This window comes from Apteryx rowi, unplaced genomic scaffold, assembly GCF_003343035.1.
Source record: "Apteryx rowi isolate R43461 unplaced genomic scaffold, aptRow1 scaffold_16, whole genome shotgun sequence".
In the NCBI taxonomy this organism is placed as follows: Eukaryota; Metazoa; Chordata; class Aves; order Apterygiformes; family Apterygidae; genus Apteryx; species Apteryx rowi.
In genome coordinates, this window is record NW_020447863.1 from 3,489,669 (window position 1) to 3,502,612 (window position 12,944).

Sequence of the window (12,944 nt, forward strand, 5' to 3'; positions counted from 1 at the left end):
CAGCCCAGCCAGGTGCTTGGGACCATAAGAGGGGTATTGTGTTATAGCTGATGAAAGATCAGAGGCTGGGAAGTGTTGCCTAATGAAAGGGCTAATTGGTTGCTAAAAAGGCTTTTTCACACCTGTATCAATGTAAAGCTYTCCCTTTCTCTTGAAGGACTTAGGTGATCAAAGGATTCCTTTTCCTTTTCTCCCTCTCCTCTTTTTTTTTAATTCTGTTAATATTTCCCTTCCTGCCCACCTGCCTGCTCTCWTATCCTTTGAAGTTTGCTGTAGCACACTATGGTTCAGCAGATTTCCTATATTCGGACTGATATTTCTTAYAGTATGTTACCCTTGTTGGAGCCTCATCTGGGGTGATCTGCTGTGTCTCATTACTTTTATGCTAAAATATTGCTAGACTTGATGTGGACACTGACTCCAGAACCCTGAGCCTGCAGCGTTCTTCAGAAAGGTCCATTTATCTTCCTGCTGCGGGCAAATTAGCTTTATGGTGAGCCTATTATTGGCTATAAGCTCTGGAGTTCAGGTTCCCAAGCAGATTAAATTAAAGCATTTGGAAAAGGGCTGCGGTAGGCTTAGTGGTGCTGATATGCCTTTTGAAAGTGTCTCAAATTCTCAAGTGATCTAACTTTTGTTAGCCTGCAAGCAGTGGAGTAGTGGGGGAAGGGAATGCAGGCTTCTGACAATATCTGTATAATAAAAGAACATATGTTTTGTTTTTATGTATTTTTTTTGTTGTAGGTCCCTGCTCTGGGSCCTACATCTCTATATGAAAGTAGTGTTTTTGCATGAGGTGAGACTCGGCAGGCTGCTTTGCCCTAGTCTTCTGTTTGAGACAGTTRAACCTTCTTTACTCCATTATACTTGCTCTAAACTGGAAATAATAGTAGTTTCTTTCAAGATTGCTGTCTTGTTAGTTTTTGTTCACAAGCACGCTAAGATCCTGGAAGATAACGTACTGCGCTGTTGTTTAAGTGCAAGTTCAGCAAGTTTGGGTCGAGTGAGATTATATGTTGAGTAGCACCTCAGCCAAGTTCTTTCAGGACATGGGCACGTGCAGTGTTGCAGACATTTTGYTGGGTGGTACAGCTGCTGTTCATCTCTTACACGGCTCCTTGTTGTTTTAGGGAACAACTGTACCAGGAAAGGAAAGGAAATCCAATTTGGTTTGAACTGGCTCTCCAATTTTGGCTCCAGACTACAAAGACCAAACAGAAATAAGACTCCATCAGCTTTCAGAAGGAACTGAACACCACAATGGGACTCCCCACCCGGGTGCTGGCCTGTGTGATCTTAGCTTCGTTATACCAGCATGCCAGTGGTGGACTCATCAAGCGAATTATCCGGCAGAAGCGGGAGACTGGGCTAAACGTGACCTTGCCAGAAGATAATCAGCCCGTGGTTTTTAACCACGTCTACAACATTAAATTACCTGTTGGCTCCCTTTGCTCTGTGGACCTGGATTCAGCTAGCGGCGATGCAGACCTGAAGGCAGAAATTGAGCCAGTCAAGCATTACGAGGAGCACACGGTGAACGAGGAGAACCAGATTGTCTTCACGCACCGGATCAACATTCCCCGCCGGGCTTGTGGCTGTGCCTCTGCTCCAGACATTAAGGATCTGCTGAGCAGACTAGAGGAGCTGGAGGGGCTGGTATCCTCCCTACGAGAGCAGTGTGCCAGCGGCGCTGGATGCTGTCCCGGTGCCCAAACAGCAGAAGGTAAGGCAGCCGGGGGAGCTGCTCTCCGGGAAACTCTCGTGCTGGCTGCAGCCCTTGTTTAGAATAGATACTAGAATCTGTTTCAAGAATGAGCAAAAGTCAACCTGTTAAATTTGAAACGTAATCAAAATTGGGAATGCGTCTGGCCAGCTTGCAAGATGTGTTCATTCACAGTTTTGCAGTTTAATGTATCTGTGGGTCAGAGCTCTGCCTGAGCACTGGTCAGCCACACTATTGCTGCAGCACTGAGCGTGTATGGTGCTTGGGCAAGGTGACAGTCAGCATCAGAGCTAAGATTAAACTCATACAGTCCAATCTCTTGGCTCTGCATTTATCCCCTTGAATAGGCTGCCAGTGTAACTATTTTTGTTTCCAAGTTTTCTCTAATAGAGACCAATAAAAATACAACAAGGCATAGACTATAGATGAATACTAGTGAGAACAAATGATTTGAGAGAAAAAAACATAGTATCCTTCCTGCTGTTTTTCAAACTGAGGTAAGAGACTGGTCATACAAGAGAGAAAGCAGAGATCTTCTCAGTAGTAATCTATCCCCCTGAGCACAGAACCAGTCTCAGTGCCAATGGTACAACATACTGCCCGGCTTTTTATGTTTTGGAGTGAATTGGTGAATAATGCTTCATGGTGCATGCTCTCATGAAGCTGTCGGCAAAGCTGCTCTGTCAGTGGAAAAAGGTTTTGAGAAGGGCAGGCAAATCCAACACGCTAATTTGCCAAGTAGTTGGCAGGGGCTCTTCCCTGTCAGTAGTGTGAATTAAACTGTTCTTGGTAAATTAAATCTCATAAGAAAAAGGAGGAGGTATTTTGGTTCAAAAGCTTTGGCAAATCTCTAAAGAGACATGTCCTGCAGGGATCTGGGAAAATCAGACCCCTTTTAGGTAACTCCAGTAAGGGACCCAAAGGCTGAATATCTCCTGACTGCTTTAGAAACGTTACCCTGTTTGTTATAGTTTCTCACTGTTTAGTTTTTCTCAAACTGTTGTTGGACTGTTTGGGCCTGGCAGTAGGAGCAGAGAGATGAAGTGCAAGAAGCTATTTTCTGGGTGCTGGTGGTACAGCACGCAGCAACAGATTTCTAAATCTTTGTAAACCTTTTGGATGCACCTCCAAACCCCCTGGACTGAAATGGGCATTGTATCCAATGTCACCGGCACATTTCTGCCACCATGATCATTTTTATTTTTCAGGGGGAAGATGTAGCAACAGGCACCACGACCTGTGGCTGGCTGTCCTCGCTGTTCAGCAAAGGCGCTAATCTGTGTAACCCTGCCCCACGCGGCATGGTGGGGGTGGAGTGTGTGTTGCACTGGTCTGACACAACCCAGAGCCAATGGGGGTAACAGGTTTTCTGATTCGTTGGTACAGGTCGCCTGGACACAACACCCTATTGCGGTGGACATGGAAACTACAGCACCGAGATCTGCGGCTGCGTTTGTGAGCCTGGCTGGAAAGGCCCCAACTGCTCCGAACCCAACTGCCTGCGCAACTGCTTGAACAGGGGCCGCTGCGTCCGTGGCAAGTGCATCTGTGACGAAGGCTTCACTGGTGAGGACTGTGGCCAGGCCACCTGCCCGTCGGACTGTAACGACCAAGGCAAGTGCGTCGATGGGGTTTGTGTGTGCTTTGAGGGGTACACGGGCGCAGACTGCGGCGAGGAGCTCTGCCCCCAGGGGTGCAGCGTGCATGGGAAGTGTGTGAGCGGGCAGTGCGTGTGCAACGAGGGCTTCACCGGCGAGGACTGCAGCGAGCCTCTCTGCCCCAACAACTGCAACAACCGYGGGCGCTGCGTGGACGACGAGTGCGTCTGCGACGAGGGCTACACTGGCGAAGACTGCAACGAGCTCATCTGCCCCAACGATTGCTTTGACCGCGGGCGCTGTGTCAACGGGACCTGCTTCTGCGAGGAGGGCTACACCGGGGAGGACTGCGGGGATCTGACTTGCCCCAACAATTGCAACAACAACGGTCGCTGCGAGAATGGGCTGTGTGTCTGTCGCGTGGGCTTCGTGGGGGACGACTGCAGTGAAAGGAGGTGCCCAAAAGACTGCAACAACCGTGGGCGCTGTGTCAACGGGCAGTGCGTGTGCCACGAGGGCTACCTGGGCGAAGACTGCGGAGAGCTGCGCTGCCCCAACGACTGCCACAACCGCGGGCGCTGCGTCAACGGGCAGTGCGTGTGCGACGAGGGATTCATCGGGGAAGACTGCGGTGAGCTGCGGTGCCCCAACGATTGCCACAACCGCGGGCGTTGCGTCAATGGGCAGTGTGTGTGCGACGAGGGATTCATCGGGGATGACTGCGGTGARCTGCGGTGCCCCAACGATTGCAACAACCACGGGCGCTGTGTCAAYGGGCAGTGTGTGTGCGATGAGGGGTACACAGGGGAGGACTGTGGGGAGCTGCGGTGCCCTGAAGACTGCCACAACCGAGGCCAGTGCGTAGAGGGGCAGTGTGTGTGTGACAATGGCTTCACTGGGGATGACTGTGGGGAGCTGGCCTGCCCCAACAACTGCAACCACCGTGGGCGCTGTGTCAACGGGCAGTGTGTGTGCGAAGAAGGGTTCACAGGAGAGGACTGCAGCCAACGGCACTGCCCCAACGACTGCCATGGCCGGGGCCGCTGTGTCGATGGACGGTGCATGTGCGAGGAAGGCTTTGTCGGGGACGACTGCCGTGAACGTTCCTGCCCCAACAACTGCAACAACGTGGGACGCTGTGTCGAGGGACAGTGCATCTGTGAGGATGGTTACATAGGGGACGACTGTTCTGATGGTAGGTTGTAATGTCCATTTCAACCCGCTTCCCTTGGGTAATGTCTGTGTTCATCCAGCAGTGTAGGAGGCTCTATGAACCCTTCTGTGTAGCTGGACCTTGGTTCCACTTTATCATAGTCCAAACAACTGAATCAGTGGAGTCACAGCACCCAGAGCAAGGTCTTGGCCTCCCCTACTTGTCAGGGCTATGTGGGGTAGTCCTTGCTGGTGTCTTTTGGTGGCCAGTAAGCTGATAATGGTAGTGCTATCAGTTTGTTATCTCCAAGCTTGCTCCCACTGCAATGTCACTGGAGCGGTAGCTAGTGCTGACTGRGGGTTTGTCACCCTTACCTTTCAGTTTCTCATAACACCTCTTTATGCTAAGAAGATTCATCCCCCAAAAAACATTCTGACTATGGAGAAGAAGGAGATGAATGCAGAATCTTCTTCCTAGGTTCTCAGCAGTATTAGTCAAAAGAATACAGAGAAAATTTATACTGAAAAATAAGGCTCTGCAGGAATGAAGTAATGTGGAAAATGAACTTCAGGGAATAAATAGCCTAGGTATCAAATGTTTCTGACAGCCAGCTTCTGCTTCCTATTCCAATGCTGGATTGGTACAAAAGGGATTTGCACTTGAGGTGCCATCACTATTGTAGGAGCAGAAAACAAACACATGGCACTGAAAATACATGAACAGGCTCCAATGGCTCAGTGGTTTTGCTGTGAAGGTAGATCTCTCTGAGCTGGAACCCTTGCGGAGTCAGAGGGTGTAATGGAGGCAAGGCAAACTCATAAAATAACCTTGTCCTATCTGACTTATCAGTGTGAGGCAGCTGTCACAATAGGATGGCCAGATGTTCCAAGCATTATAGTGCAAGCTTTCAGGGTTACTGGGGCCTTGGCTATCTCTCAGCTGGTCAGATGCATTTTTCTAAGTAAAGCAAAATTTGATTATATATTTTTTAAGTGTTTTCTTACTCATACTGTTGGGTTTGACAAAGTTTGTAGTAAAATTACAGAATCAGCTGGAGTGGAAACCTAGCTATAAAGCTACATGCTTAGTTTCCCAGGACCGCTGACTGTATAGAAGTTGATAGAAAATTTTTGCAGCTAGATAATGACAGACGTTACACTATAAAGGAGATAGTTTTCTTTAGGAGATCCCTGAGGAGTAATTTTGGAACTGAAGTCTTTGTAGAGTAATCAAGGAGTACTTTGAGGGCGGGAACATTATAAAAGATAATGAATACCCTTGAAAAGAAATTCCCATATTTTATCTCCTCCTGCTGGAAGACTCCCAAGCCACATTTTGTGCTCTGCGTGTGCAAATGTGGAGTAATTCACTGGAAGTATTTAGAAAAAATAATCACGTTTTATTTCACTTCGGAAAATCCATGCAATTCTGCATATGCAAAGCCCAGGACTTTCAGCTATAAAATCATGTGTTGCTGGCAGTTGACTTAACCGAATCCCTAAGGAGCCTGCTAGAGTAGTCATCTGCATCAGTCTTGTGCATTAGCCACCAGAGGAGGAGCTAGAACACAATGAGCTATAGGTTGCATGTGAGTGTGAGAGCAGAAATTGGCCCGTGACTTTTGGAAATGTCTGTAGTCTTCATCACTTGAACGTTCCTTTCTTCAGTTGGCTAATTTGTGTGACATGGCTTCTCCATTCCCTCTTTGTTAGCTGATTCTTATAAACTCCTCCTGGGAAGATGTAAAACTGGGTAAGTCATTCCTTTTTTAGCCTTGAAAAGCTCTTAAAAGTTTGTTTTGTTTTTCCCTTCCCAGTGTCTCCTCCAACTGAGCTGACTGTGACAAACATAACAGATAAGACCGTAAATCTGGAGTGGAAGCATGAGAATCTAGTCAATGAGTATCTTGTCACCTACGTCCCTACCAGCAGTGGTGGCCTAGATCTGCAGTTCACTGTGCCAGGAAATCAGACATCTGCCACTATTCATGAACTGGAGCCGGGCGTGGAATACTTTATCCGTGTCTTTGCGATCCTTAAAAACAAGAAGAGTATTCCAGTCAGTGCCAGGGTTGCAACACGTGAGTTTGTTCCTGTATTCACCCACTTATCTGTGTTTGTAGTGTATATTTATTTGTATCCTTTCTTTGGGGGTTTCTTTCTATTGTATTTTTTATTTTCAATTCATCTTCTCTTCTGGACCAAGACAGTCATCTTCACTTTCATTTTCTATACTATTCCAATACCAAAGACTATGTTAAAACTGCAGTTCACTAGCTCTTCTGCTCAGTGCAGTGCCTCCCAATGAATATCATAGAGTCCTTGTAAATTAAGATGCTCCGTTTTTTCATAATAAGGTACATTTTTAAACTTTGGTAATGCTTCCTAAAATAATGTAAAAATATAGCAGCATGTGAAAAAAGCAATATGCAAACATTTGGATTCAAAGTGTTTTAACTAAAATGGAGATTATAGTGTTTTGCATCTTCACTGTGTCTTACAACATCTTACTTTTCCTGTGCTGTCTGTCTGCTTGTTCATCTTCTTTTTTATATCGTGCACATCACAGTTGTATCTAAACATCTCAGCCTCAAAAGATGTCCATTGACTTCTGTCACTGTGATCATTTTTAGACACCTGGGGCAGGATTCATCTCATCTAACTTGACAAGTCCACACAAAGCTTCTTTACAGATAAAGGGAAAAAATAGACATTTCTAGGGCACAATTCATTTTACTCTAAGATGGCATCTAAAATAGGTCAGAGGAATGTCACTTCAAAGGCAGAGTAACTGGCTGTGAAGAGAGTCTGAACATCTCAGATATGGGTCACTACATTGTGGATATTTATAGCTGTGTAAAGATGTCCCAATGCCAGTGCCCTCATTTGTGGGAAATCATTGCTCATGTAGTTATCCCCTTTTTTCTCTGTCACAGACCTGCCTGCTCCAGAAGGTCTGAAATTCAAATCTGTCAAAGAAACATCCGTCCAGGTGGAGTGGGATCCTCTGAACATTTCATTTGATGGATGGGAGGTGATCTTCCGTAATATGGTAAGGAAGCAGCGTTTCTTGCATAGAGGCCATATGCAAGTGAAGGATCCTGTTGTTTCCTGTATGTATGTTAACTGATTGTTCTGTGTTACAGAAAAAGGAGGATAATGGAGATATAACCAGCAGCTTGAAAAGGCCAGAAACATCATATATGCAGCCAGGTTTGGCACCAGGGCAACAGTATAATGTATCCCTTCATATAGTGAGAAACAATACCAGAGGACCAGGACTATCAAGGGTGATAACCACAAGTAAGCACAACCTGATATTTGATGTAGCACAACCAATAAAACAACTGCTATTTGGTGTAGTCTGTGGAATTTTTAAACAAAGAAAAAGCCAAGCTATGTACTGTATCTCCCGAGGAAAAAAAGGAAGCACTGAAGCTGCTAATAAAAAGGCATAAGGAGAAATTAATTCCTTTCCAAATTACCTGACTGAAGAGGAAAGGAAATTTGTTTTTATCTAGAAGGTAGCTAGCAGTATGCACTTGGTTCTTGTTCAAAAGGTACATTGACAGAAAAGAGAATTCCTGTCATCCTGGCAGTGACTGCATGAAGAAGTTATTTAGGAGAAAGAGGTTTTGTTGTGCAGATRGAGAACCAACTAGGGTTTCCTCTCATCTTTGCTTTGACAACTTCTGAAGTGAATGAATTTTGATGAATTAGCTTCTGATGAACTGGCTCCATTTGGCACTTTTTCTTACATAGCTAAAGGAAGAAAGTAAATCAAGATAAGCTTCAGCTGGTAGGAACCACTCTCTTTTGCCTTGATTCAGCAATTTGAAGTCCTGACTGTGTATGATCTTTCTGGTGAGATTCCTTAAAAAAAAAAAATCACATTTTTCTCTCCTCATAACAGAGCTTGATGCCCCTAGCCAGATTGAAGCAAAAGATGTCACGGATACCACAGCTCTGATCACATGGTCCAAACCTTTGGCTGAAATCGAAGGCATAGAGCTCACCTACGGCCCCAAGAATATTCCAGGGGACAGGACAACCATTGACCTCTCTGAGGACGAAAACCAATATTCTCTTGGAAACCTGAAGCCACACACAGAATATGAAGTGACGCTCATCTCTCGGCGAGGGGACATGGAAAGCGATCCTGTGAAAGAAGTCTTTGTCACAGGTAAGAGGCTTGGATACCAGCCCAAACTTCTGGGAGGGTAATGCAATTGCCACCAGTGTTCCTGTGCTGTTTGCAACATGTGACTTAAGCTGATAGTTACGGCATTGACACAGAACCACCTCTGTTACAGAGATATATGGAAGTGGAGATTGTTTTCCTGTGCATCTTTGTGACTTTAAGAGTGAGACTCCCAACAAAATATTTAGACCCTCAAGTCTCCAAACATCTTTTGAAAATGGAAGTTATGCTATTAGGTCACTTAGAAGCTTTTGGTCATCTTATGCTAAATCCCTGCTCTGGGAAACAGAGTTCCTCTAGGTTATTGCCTGTTTGCTGGGCTAGCCATCTTCCATGGTTCCTACTCCTACAACATCTAAAACCTGAGCAGCGRCGTTATTTCTGTTTTCCTAAATCCAAAACAGATTAGTGGAGAACTTTGCTCTTTCTCCATCCTCTGTTCTGGCAATGTTTGCTGTCTTTTTTTCTAAATTTAGTTTGCCCCTTAGTGATCCTGGGAGTGTTTTATGAAAGAGGTGGGTCCTTTAGCATGTTGTCAAAGTTTGGATGCATTAATGGAGCTGAGTAAATGGAACATGGAGAATTACCTCCCTTTTCACCCCAAAATGTAGTCGTTCCTTCAAATCAGGATTTAAGTCTGTTATAGGAGTGAACAGTGAAATCCCATTGAATTTCTACATAATATTCTCCTTTCTTTTTGAGACCTAGAGTTCCCTTCAGCCATGATTGGAAGGTGTTTGCTGAACAGAAATTCTGGAGTTGGTCAATTCTTTTTTCTTAYGGGTCTTTTTCACTGGAAAATTGAGTTATTTACAAAGGAAAAATAAGATTTTCATCCAAATATATTTTTTCCATGAGCATTTTATATTTTGTAAGAAAAAAAATCACTGAAGTTAAAAATGCTATTTTTGTTTCGGGAGGTAAAAGTTGAACTTCTTTCACTGAGTTTTTCCCAAAACAGTTCTAGTGAACTCTCCACTTTATGCCAAAAGAAATTTACTTGATGTAGTTAAAGGCTTGAACATAGTGGTATTATATGTGAGAAAATTTAATATCAGGTTTTTGGATCATTCTCATCTTCTGAAAACTACTGTCATAAGAGAATGATTCTTTTTTTCTTTTACAGACTTGGACGCTCCAAAGAACCTGAAGCGGGTGTCACAGACAGACAATAGCATTACTTTAGAGTGGAAGAACAGCCATGCAAATATCGATAGCTACAGAATTAAGTTTGCTCCCATCTCTGGTGGAGACCATGCTGAGATCACAGTGCCAAAGGGCAACCAGGCAACAACCAAAACTACACTCACAGGTAGGAGGATTGAGAGGTTGTGAATGTCATGCTGTTATCATCACCCTAGTACACAAAGGTGTAGTGAAAAAAATGCCTTTTTGGTCATCATATCTAAGAGGTTACAAGCAGCGGTTACATATTTTGAATACAAGCAGTTAAATTAAAATACATATAATGTTTATTTGCACACCTGCAGATGGATGACTAGACAGCAAAAGGTGTCTAACTATTTCACTTTCATGTGCGTCTCTGAATCCCACTAGTCACTTCCCTGAGTTTTTAGGTACCTTTATCTCTTTGTGGGGATGGTTTCATATCTCCGAGTTTAAGACACTTCTGCATGGGCTAATGATGTATTTACTGATGCCAGCTTGCAGCTTTTCTGTGTACATGCAAGTTGCCTTACCTGCCTGCAAGGATAGATAATTAGAATTTCTCCATTTAATATGGATGTCTGTACCCTTTTCCTGAGTTGAAGTACCTACACTGCAAGCTTTTGCAAGTGGAATCTGTCTCTGATTATGTATTTGCACAGTGTCTAGCATGCAATCTTAGTCAGCCGTAATCCTTATCGTCTGGTATGTCCATGGAAAAAGATGCGTTCACTTCAGATCGGCTGCAGGGTAAACGAAACCTTGATTCTCCACTTATACAGGAAAAAATATATCTAATCTCACTTACTTTCAGACTTCCTTATTTAAATAAATGCCGTTCAGCATCTCCCATAGACAGGGACTCATACCTCTTCTCCTTATCTCTTAGGTTTGAGGCCTGGAACTGAATATGGCATTGGAGTGACAGCAGTGAGACAGGACAGGGAAAGTGCTCCTGCTACCATTAATGCTGGGACTGGTGAGTAGCTTGTTCCTCTGTGCTCTGGAGGAAGCAGCAAGTCAGCTTGAGCCACTCTGGTGTTTCTTTCATTTTTAAGTAATGCTGTAAGAAGTATTTTAGAAGTTCTTCATTTCATCTTGATACAAATARAACATTTTCCCTGAAGGGAAAGAGAAAACATTTCTCAGACATCTTAGCCTCTGAATCTGGGCTCCTTTTCCTGTACCAGGATCTCTGGGAGATTCACCTCCAGGTGAGCTCCTTAGTGGTTATTACGCTTCCAGTGATTACCCTGGCTGTCCTCTAGTTGTGAGGATTTGAGGCAGGAATGGTGGTTAGGGCATAAAGATTAATCTGACAAAGAGCTCAGCTTCAGAGGTTGCAGTAGTCCTGACTGCCCTTCAAATCCAGGAGTTCTCTCCCAACATCCCCCTTTTCCCAGGCAAATGCTCTGAAGGATTAAATTCTGCCTCTCCTTCATGCAATACCTGCTAAAGTGAATGTAAGCGGGGGAAATTTGGATCTGGTGTGGTTTGCCTGTAAAGGGAACTTCATCTTCCTCTACTTAGGTCATGCAACAGGGCTTCAGAGGCACAGAAAGGCAGATGAGACTCTGAGCTGTCACTAGACACGCAGTATAAATGCTGCTCTGTCTGCAGGTGCCTGAAACTGTCCCAGTGCAGATCAGAGACCCTGCTTAACATCTCAACTTTGCCTTTTTAACCTGTAGATCTTGATAACCCCAAGGACTTGGAAGTCAGTGACCCCACTGAAACAACCTTGTCCCTTCGCTGGAGAAGACCAGTGGCTAAGTTTGATCGTTACCGCCTCATTTATGTTAGCCCCTCTGGAAGGAAGAACGAAGTGGAGGTCCCTGTGGACAGCACCTCGTTTACCCTGCGAGAGTTGGAAGCAGGAACAGAATACACCATCAGTCTGGTCGCAGAGAAGGGCAGACACAAAAGCAAACCCACAACTGTCAAGGGTTCGACTGGTGAGTAACAGCTTTTGGTAGGTGCCGTGCACCATGTCACTGGGCAATGACTGGCCCAAGCACAGCTTCACCTGATTCTGTAAGTCATGTCTGGGGAACAGCTTGAAGACCTCAGCTGCCTGCAGAGGCCTGATTTATCTGTCTAGCATGATAGGCTTATTGAGGGAAAGCTGTGTATTTCCCTTACTACTGTATTTAACTCCATGTTGCCAGGGATTTCTTGCTGTCATTTGAGAAGACTCATAAACAACACAGCTGTTTGTCCTGCAGGAAATGCAGTCCTCATCCTTTGTCTTAAAAGGGACTGCTTTTTTGTGCATTATAACTTGTTTTGTTTTCTACAGCCAAAAACAAAGAGGAAGAACAACCAGAATGTGTTTAACATGGTTTATTCCTGCCTTATGACTTCTCTTCACAGTATGCCTCCATCCATCAGCTTCAGCAGAGTCAACAGGGCTCTGCTTTCCCCTTTTTTCAGTTTTTTCATCCAAGAGCAGAGGAAAGCTAATGTCACAAATCTAGTCACAGTCAGCGTTTCCGTTGGATACCATGACTGTTACGTTTGTCTACGAAGAAAGGGTCCATTTCAGCCATCTCTATTTGCACAAACTATTTTTTACTTAACTGGAATCAATGGGTTACTTGTTGAATAAGGTTTTATTCTTTGTGAATATTTTTCACCCAAAGTTTTTTGCRTAGAGTTAATGTCTTCATATAGAACATAAGCGAGTCCTGAATCTTCAGGTGCCTTCAGGCTAGATACTGTGAGGCCAAGCCTCAATTGCTGTCACTCAGCAGAGCCAGTGAAATCAGAATCAGTGGGGTTAGAATTTTTATCTTTATTGCATTGTATAATATATACTTATTATAGCGTTTTCTCTCCAAGACCACTTATGAGGTAAACACATGCCAGAAGTTGCGGATTTTACAAATTAATGCTTGTATACAACTGAACTGGTCAAAACCAGTTTCATACTCCATAGGAGTGTTCATACCAGCAGTGCCTAGGAATGCTTTAGAGAGTCAGGTAATTTAGTTCAGATGAGAGTTATATGCTGTGGTGTAAACAACGGAAAGCCGTCAGCACTGAATTACTTGTTTGATGCATAAGTCAGGCTAGTGCCCAGTGTGGGGAGAATTTAGAAAGT

The 12,944-nt window shown here is 44.5% G+C and overlaps 1 protein-coding gene across 1 annotated transcript in view; it reads left to right on the forward strand.

Moving 5' to 3' along the window:
* Nucleotides 1-1,260: 1,260 nt before the first annotated feature.
* The window catches only part of TNC (tenascin C), a 48,076-nt gene continuing 36,392 nt past the window's right edge, over nucleotides 1,261-12,944 (forward strand). The window contains exons 1-10 of the mRNA XM_026059704.1: nucleotides 1,261-1,723; nucleotides 3,110-4,210; nucleotides 4,304-4,516; nucleotides 6,291-6,554; nucleotides 7,410-7,525; nucleotides 7,620-7,776; nucleotides 8,387-8,656; nucleotides 9,801-9,986; nucleotides 10,731-10,820; nucleotides 11,533-11,796. Coding sequence (XP_025915489.1) covers nucleotides 1,261-1,723; nucleotides 3,110-4,210; nucleotides 4,304-4,516; nucleotides 6,291-6,554; nucleotides 7,410-7,525; nucleotides 7,620-7,776; nucleotides 8,387-8,656; nucleotides 9,801-9,986; nucleotides 10,731-10,820; nucleotides 11,533-11,796 — 3,124 coding nt within the window. The remainder of the gene's footprint in view (nucleotides 1,724-3,109; nucleotides 4,211-4,303; nucleotides 4,517-6,290; nucleotides 6,555-7,409; nucleotides 7,526-7,619; nucleotides 7,777-8,386; nucleotides 8,657-9,800; nucleotides 9,987-10,730; nucleotides 10,821-11,532; nucleotides 11,797-12,944) is intronic.